This window comes from Gracilinanus agilis, chromosome 2, assembly GCF_016433145.1.
Source record: "Gracilinanus agilis isolate LMUSP501 chromosome 2, AgileGrace, whole genome shotgun sequence".
NCBI classification, from domain to species: domain Eukaryota; kingdom Metazoa; phylum Chordata; class Mammalia; order Didelphimorphia; family Didelphidae; genus Gracilinanus; species Gracilinanus agilis.
This window is the reverse complement of record NC_058131.1, coordinates 142,120,453-142,129,456: the sequence shown is the minus strand read 5'-3', so window position 1 is coordinate 142,129,456 and position 9,004 is coordinate 142,120,453. Positions and strand designations below refer to the sequence as shown.

General features: G+C 36.4%; 1 protein-coding gene across 1 annotated transcript in view; it reads right to left on the bottom strand.

Moving 5' to 3' along the window:
- The window catches only part of CFAP61 (cilia and flagella associated protein 61), a 368,321-nt gene that overhangs the window by 86,557 nt on the left and 272,760 nt on the right, over positions 1-9,004 (bottom strand). The window contains exon 21 of the mRNA XM_044659499.1: positions 4,692-4,897. Coding sequence (XP_044515434.1) covers positions 4,692-4,897 — 206 coding nt within the window. The remainder of the gene's footprint in view (positions 1-4,691; positions 4,898-9,004) is intronic.

The window sequence follows — 9,004 nt, the reverse complement described above, 5'->3', positions numbered from 1 at the left end:
ATGCAACTACCAACAATTTGGAAATTGGTCTTGATCAAGGACACATGACAAAACTAGTGGAAATGCGCATGGGTAGGGGGGGTGCGGGGGGGGGGGGTTGAAGGGGAAAGGAGGAGCATGAATCATGTAACCATGTTAAAAATGAATATTAATAAATGTAAATAAAATAAAATAAAAAAAAAACAAAAAACAATATGGTACTGGCTAAGAGACAAGAGAGGATCAGTGGAATAGACTTGGGGTAAATGACCTCAGGAAGAGAGTGTATGATAAACCCAAAGAGCCCAGCTTTTTGGGATAAAAATCCACTATTTGACAAAAACTGCTGGGAAAATTGGAAAACAATATGGGAGAGATTAGGTTTAGATCAACATCTCACACCCTACACCAAGATAAATTCAGTGGGTAAATGACTTGAATATAAAGAAGGAAACTATAAGAAAATTAGGTGAACACAGAATAGTATACTTGTCAGCTCTCTGGGAAAGGAAAGATTTTAAAACCAAGCAAGAGTTGGAAAAAATTACAAAAGTAAAATAAATAATTTTGATTATATTAAATTTAAAAGTTTTTATACAAACAAAAACAATGCAACCAAAATCAGAAGGGAAACAACAAACTGGGAAAAAAATCTTTATAACAAAAAACTCTGACAAAGGTCTAATAACTCAAATATACAAGGAGCTAAATCAATTGTGTAAAAAAATCAAGCCATTTCCCAATCGATAAATGGGCAAGGGACATGAATAGGCAATTTTCAGATAAAGAAATCAAAACTATCAATAAGCACATGAGAAAGTGTTCTAAATGTTTAATAATTAGAGAAATGCAAATCAAAACAACTCTGAGGTATCACCTCACACCTAGCAGGTTGGCTACAACCAGCCATACCATTGCTGGGTTTGTACCCCAAAGAGATTAATCTCCATTTTTTAATGCTTTTTTTTATTTTTTAGAAAAAAATTTTTCCATGGTTACATGATTCATGTTCTTACTTTCCCCTTCACCTCTCCCAACCCCTCACCCACCCGCCAAAGCTGACGTGCATTTCCACTGTTTTTAACATGTGTCACAGATCAAGACTTATTATCATATTATTGATAGATGCATTGGTGTGGTTGTTTCGAGTCTGCATCCCCAATCATGTCTGCATCAACCCATGTGTTCAAGCAGTTGTTTTTCTTCTGTGTTTCCACTCCTGTAGTTCTTTCTCTGAATGTGAGTAGCATTCTTTTCCATAAATCCCTCAGATTTGTCCTGGGTCATTGCATTGCTGTTAGTACAGAAGTCCATTACATTTGATTTTATCACAGTGTATCAGTCTCTGTGTATAATGTTCTCCTGGCTCTGCTCCTTTCACTCTGCATCAGTTTCTGGAGGTCATTCCAGTTCACATGGAATTCCTCCAGTTTATTATTCCTTTGAGCACAATAGTATTCCATCACCACCATATACCACAATTTGTTCAGCCATTCCCCAATTGAAGGGCATACCCTCATTTTCCAGTTACTTACAGCAATGAAATGATCCAAGACAATTCTGAGGGATTTATGGAAAAGAATGCTACCCACATTTAGAGGAAGAACTACAGGAGAGGAAACACAGAAGAAAACAATTGCTTGAACACTTCGGTTGATGAGGACATGATTGGGGATGTAGACCCAAAAGGACCACACCAATGTAACTATCAATAATATGTAAATAAGTCTTGACTGACCACACATGTTAAAATCAGTGGAAATGTGAGTTAGCTATGGGGGGGGGAGGTGGTTAAGGGGGTGAAGGGTAAAGTAAAAACATGAATTATGTAACCATGGAAAATTTTTCTAAAAATAAAAATTTAATTAAAAATAAATAAAGTGCCTCTTCTCTATCCCCAGCCCTTTATCAAATCAGGCATAGACTACTGCAATATACCTGGCATCTCATGATGGATAAATAGATAGAAAAAGAATTAAGTACTTACTATATGTGCCAGGCACTGTGCTAGGCAGTAGGAGTACAAAACACAAGCAAAAAGGAAGAGAGCATCTGCCCTCAGACAATTTATTTTCTAATGCAGAAAGACAGCCCCTAAAAGGGAGCTAAAAAGATGGGAGGAAGAAAGCATGTGCCTGGGGAAAAGTCTGTAGTGAAGAGACGAGCCAGCAAAAGAATGAACATGGCTGGCTTGAACACTTTCTTAAAATGAGGTTCTTGGAGGAAGTCACTAATGAGATCAGCAAGCACCAAAGTATAACTCTTGGATCTACCCCACCCCCCCAATTTTATTCTTGCTTATGACCGACAGTTATTTATGTTAAAAACTAAACATGTTACTCCCTTATCCACAAATCTAAAATTGTTTCCTTTTTTCTTATCATATCAAATGTAAATATCTCTGCTGGTTTTGAAGGCTTTTCAGACTCTGACTTACCTGTGTGACCTTATAGATTCTCAGAATCAGAAGGGACTTGACAGGTCATGTAAACCACCCCACACCTAAAGAGAACACCCTCTTAAAACATCCCCAGCAGATAGTTATCTACTGATGGAAAACTCATTTGAAGACTTTAAATGTTGAGGAATTCTGTGTCCCCTAACATAATCCATTCCATTTTCCAATAGCTTTCATTGTTCAGAAGCTATTCCTTACGTCAAGCTAAACTCTAACTTATCTGTTACTTCTACCAATTCTGCTCTCTTGGCCCAAGCATGATTTCTCTTCTATATGACAGCCCTTACTTATTCCTCACCTCTAATACATATATTCTACTCTACAGTAGATAAGTCATTGAGAATCCAGTTCTACAAATGTATTAGGCTTGATTCCACTTTGGTAACTTCACATATATATTTTTTCTTGTCTGTACTACTTTCTCCCCATCCAAATCTTATTCATTTTTCAAGGCCAAATTCAAAATGCTCTCTCTTCTAAGTCCCCTTTCTTAGTCATTCTAGCCCTTTTTTATCCGATACTCTCCCCTCTGAATTTCTTCAGCCAATTTGCATTCTATAATTTAACTCTTAATTATTATTTATGTGAAATATAAAGTTAATGTTGATATTAAATATATTCTCATGATTGTTTCATATATGTTAGTCATGAATCTCCAACAATATTATGAACTACTTTAGGGCAGGGATCAAACCTGCTTTTGTATGCTTACAGTCCTTAGAACAGTGCTAAGCACCTAGCAGGTACTCAACAAATACAGAATATTTGATAGTGCTTTCTTCTTCTTAAATGGTCCATTTTGCCATAGTATAATTTCCTTTTCTTTTATAACAACAGAGTGTTCATTATCCTTGACCCTCTTGAACATCAACCTGATTTTGACATAGTATTTCTTGATCCATTAACGTCAATGAAAAATTTCTTAAGAACTGTTGACCAGCTGTAATTTTAATGACATAGCTTAGCTCTGAAGAGAAACCAAACAAAATGCATCTTTCTTCATTGCAAAGATGGGTTCATAACATTGGTAGACTTTGCTGAACTTTTTTCTTTCTCTTAAAAATTTGTTAAAAGGGAAGACTTACTGGGTAGGGGTGGGAAGATGGATATATCCAGAAATGAATGTGAAATAAAAACAAAAGTCATTGAGAAATAAAAATTTTAAAAGAATTATTAGCAAATTCACCTAATTTATCATTTGCCAAGTTATGGCAACCTATACAGGATGTTGTATATTTTACCATCCCAGACACTCATATGAAGAATTCTAAATGATGGCTAGCAGGAGATAACTTAGATTCATGAGATCATTATCTAAGAAAACCAAATTTGCCTTCTCACTGTTTGATAAGGAAATAATCATCAAATGCCCTAGAGTAGAGATATGGCTCGTTTGCTTTACTGTGATGCTGTTACCTTTGTTTACTAGGGAGGACATTCATAACTTGTCCATTCATAACTAAGTTGTCACTCATGCAAAGTCTTTATTATGTATATTTTACTCCATCCAATTAAACAACCTTGGAACTGTGGACTTACCCTAAGCCTAAAATCATCTTACTTCCTTATTTATTCAATAGAATTAATGTTCAAACAATCGTATTTCTTTTTTTTTCAAGCACTGGATCCAGAACGCTTTTTCAATCATTAGGAATATGGTCATGATGGGTTAATTATCTTTTTGTGGTTTTAATATTGTTTGGTTTGTTATTTCTCCCCCGTGGCTATCTGATATGGAACATTCCGTATGATGCAACACCTTATTCTTCCTTTTTTTAGATAAGAGTATGGGGGGGTGTATGGGGGGGAAAATTGAGAAAATAATATTCTGTTAGTAAATGGGGCCTGTAAGTAAAGAACTCAAAACTACTTTCAAGAGAGTTTTTTGTTTAGATATGGTAACTATATGTTATAAATGCATATAGAAGTACTATGTGTTTGTGTGTGTGTGTGTGTGTGTGTGTGTGAGAGAGAGAGAGAGAGAGAGAGAGAGAGAGAGAGAGAGAGAGAGAGAGAGAGAGAGNGAGAGAGAGAGAGAGAGAGAGAGAGAGAGAGAGAGAGAGAGAGAGAGATATCAGGGATGTAGGAGGAAAAGGGCCAATACTACAGGCAACAATTCTCAATAATCAAAGTATTTTATTGTTGATAAAAGAAATCTTACACTTTGCCAGCAAAAATAATGCCCACGTTTTAAATGCTTTTCCTTACCCAAAAAAGAAAAACTTGAATACCAAAAAGGAAAGGTTCATCTTACCTATAAAGATCCGTAATCAAACCTTCACTGTAACGAGAACACAGGTTGTTGAGGACTTGCTCATGCTGTCCAAACAAAGCGATGTAGTTGGAGGCAGGAAATGGTTTGATAGAAAGGCAGGTGATAGTCTCCACCATTTGATACTTATTAACATGAATTCTAAAGTAATTTCCTTTTTTTGCTTTGCCTGTTATTATTTGTAAACCCTGGGTGGGAGGAAACAGAAATAATATTTATTTTAAAAACAGGGAGGCTGGGAAGACTTTCCTAGTGTATTTCATCTACCACAGAAAGTACATGTTTTTATTATTGCTTTTTTCTATTAATAGCACTTGATATTGATTGGACGGACAGGAGATAACAGAGTATCAGAAATCTCATACTCTAACCTAATGGCTAAATGTTTCTCAGGGACCTTTAAAGCTATAGTTACACGGTATCATGTTTTTTAATTAGTTGCTAGGTTACAGGCCATTCTGTGCTTCCAGAATACCACAAACCTAATAGTCAGCTAGGTTTGTTCTCTTCGGAGAGGTACATATGTCTTTCCAGGTTTTTACTCATAAGTTTTACATAATTATTTTTCAGAAAGCAGGGGAAAGCCTGACCAAAGTAATTTTATAGAAAGATTTTAATTTTGTGTTAAGTTTATGGGATTTTAATGGGGCCGGGATACCTGTTTGGTTTTGCACTTTGATGGACTCACACCTCATTTAATTTAGCAAATATCCCTGTTTTCAGGGTCCTTATATTCTAAATCAAATCCTGCAACTGGTTGATATCGTACAATTTGGGGACAAGAGCCAGGCCTTTTTAAGTTCCTTTCAAACTTTGAAAATTCAATGGCATCCTTTAAAAAAAAAAAAACAAATCTGGGGAGCAGCTGGGTAGCTCAGTGGATTGAGAGCCAGGCCTAGAGATGGGAGGTCCTGGGTTCAAATCTGGCCTCAGGCACTTCCCAACTGTGTGGCCCTGGGCAAGTCACTTAACTCCCATTGCCTACCCCTTACCACTCTTCTGCCTTTGAACCAACACACAGTATTGATTCCAAGAGGGAAGGTAAGGATCTAACACAAATAAATAAACAAACAAATAAATAAATAAATAAATAAATAAATTTGTTATAGGTTAAAACTGAGGCATATGGAATTCTGACACAGGAAGTCATAGCTAAAGCCATAATGTAAAAATTATTTTATTAATATTTTGTTGAAATTTACTTAAAATATAGCCATAAACTTGCTCAACTGCTTCTGTTCAAAATTAAATGCATAATTTGATTAATGTTTAATTTTTTTAAAGGACGACTGCTTTGCTCAAGTTCATATCTCATCTCAGCCCCTACTGAATTGGTCCTACTAAGCTGTAAATGACTATAGCAGCTATACCAAGAAATGTAAAAAAAATTTGCTTTACCTACATGCTGTATACTAATTCAATTCACTTAGTATTTATTAGATGCCGGCTATGTTCCAAGGACTATATTAGGTACTGTGGATATAAAGACAAAACCTAAACAGAATTCTCGAAGTGCTTATATTATTATATTATATTATATAATAATATAATATAATGTTATATTATATTATTTCTATATGTTTTATGCTATCATGAATATAGAAAAATAAATACAGAATATAACAATTTTGAGGGCCACAAACTATTGGAGGAATTAAATTAATCCTTTTGTGAATTAATTTTTTATTATCATTTTATTAATTTATATGATATTATATATATTATATTATATTAATTTATAAATAATATTTGAGCTGAGTTTTGAAGGTACCTATGGACTCTAAGCGATAGAGAAAAGGGAGAATATTCTGGGCACGGAGGGGATAGACTACACAAAAGACACTGAGATAGGAGATAAAACATACGTGAGGAATGGTAAGTACAGACCAATTTAGCTGGAATGTACAGTTTATGAAAGGAAGCAATGTTTAATCAGCCTGGGCAACATAGGCTAGACCCAAATTGTGAAGGACTTCAAATGTCAGAAAAGTTTGTATTTTATCCCAGAGGCAATGAGGGAAATTATTAAGCATGGAAAAGCCATGGCTAGGTTCATGCTTTAGAAACAACAGTCCGGCAGCTAGGAACTGTAGAGAGTGAGGGAAACCATTTAAGGAACCTAATGAAATAGTGTAGGTGGGAGTTTCTGTGGGCCTGAATTAGGGTGGCTGTGGTGCGAATGGAGGGAAGAAGACAGATGCTGCAGAAGAAGAAATAAGAAGAATGATAAGAAAGATGGGTGACTGGTTGGATATGTTGGGGATGGGGATTGAGTGTAAGGAGTCTAGGATAACTCTGAGGTTCTAAAATGGAGCATAAGAATGATGGCACCTTCAACAGAAAGAGTGGAAGCTGGAGGAAGTAGTTTGGAAGGGAATAATGCTACTGTGGAGATCCTTTTTGGACATCCTGAGTTTGAGACTCCTATAGGGCACCCAAGGGCCAATGTCCAGTGTCACTAGGAGATGAGGGACTGGAGATCAGGAGATAGAAGGGCTGGATATGTAGATTTCAAAGGCATCATGGGAGGTAATCAGAGCACTGACTGTGTGTGGAGAAAGAAGAGAGTTCAGGATCAGGTATTTGAAGGCATCCGAAATCAAATTGTAATAGGAAATGAGACAAGTTCTAACTTGTTCTCCATACTAGCAGTCAGACAGTCAATGAGCATTTAATAAGTATCTACCCTGTACCAGATATGGCTCTAAATACTGAAGATACAAAAAGGTAAAAGGCAGTCCTTGACCTGAAGGACCTCACAACCAAAAAGGAGCTAACAAGTGAACAAGAATGTACAAATAAACAATAAAGAGACTAAGTAGAACATAATTAACAGAGGAAGATTCTAGAATTAAGAGAGGTTGAGAAAGGCTTCCTCTAGAAGGGGAGATTTTATTTGTAATAGAAGCCAGGGAAATGAGGAGGCCGAGATGAGAAATGAGAACATCCTAGACAGCCGGAGAAAATGACTGGAGCAGAGATAGAGTGTCTGCCTTGTGCAATAGAAAGGAGGCTAGAGTCATTGGGTCAAACAGGCAGGAAGTAAATGTAAGAAGAGTGGAAAGGTGCCAGGGTCGAGGTGGGGGGGGGGGAGATAGATTATGAAGACTTTTGAAAACCAAAAAGAGCAATTTTTTTTTTTATTCTGGAGGTGTTAAGATAACATGGTTGGATTTGTGCTTTAGGAAAATCACTTTTGTGGTGGAATGTAGAATGCATTGGAGTGAGGAAAAGACTTGGGGCAGGCAGGCCTACCATCAGGCTATTGCAAAACTCCAGGAATGAGTAGGTGAGGGCCTGCATCAGGGTGGTGGCAGTGTCAGAGGGGTAGTATCTGAGAGATGTTGCAAAGGTGAAATCAACAGACTGGATGTGGGGGAGAAAGTTAGAAATCCAGGATGGCTCCTAGGTTGCAAACCTGGGAGACTAGAAGGATGGTATTGTCCTCTACAGTAAATAGAAAGGCAGGAGAGGAGAAGAATTTAGGGAGAAAGATAATGGATTCAACTTTGGACATTTGAAAAGCATTCAATGAACTAGCTACATAAGGTCCTTTCCAACTTTTTTTGGTGGAGGAATCCTGGGGAAATCTTTGAGTATTAAAATGATTTTTCTATTTCCCTCTGATTTCTCTTCAATTTGTTTTAAATAGTTTGAAACTATAATCCTTGGCCATAGTGCCAATTCCTGGCAAATGGTAAGTTCTTAATAGTTTCTTCTTAAAGTTGACTATGGTAAACATTGCTAAAGGGGAGGCTGAGACTGGTGGATATTTGAGTTGAGGAATTGTAAGCATGAATTTATATACTGATTAAGTGTTCACATTAAGTGTGGCACCAGTATGGTGAATCCTCAGGAGCAGGGACCCCCACACTCCCTAAGGAGGAGCAAATTAGCCTAGGTCAGAAATGGAGGAGGTCAGAGCTCCTGTGCCAATTGATAGTGTGATAGGTTCCCTGAGTAGCCACTGTATTTCCAGCCTATACAAGATAGGGCCACTCAGTCTCAAAAAAATAAAAACAGAAAGTTGTTGAATAAATGAAGATTCAAAATTTAGATGTGGTATTGGTTTAAGTATTTTGTCCTAATTTAGAAAATAATTCTTAAGATTTTCCTTCAGTTTCTCTTGTTTTGTCAAAAGCTCTAGATTAATGAACTAAATTTAAGCACTACTACATATAAGATTTAATAATAAAAATAATTTCAACTTCTTTAATGATGATGCAGATTCAATTTTACATTTAGTGGTATCCAAGGCAGAATTTGTTGTGACACATAGTTTCATTCCATGATGT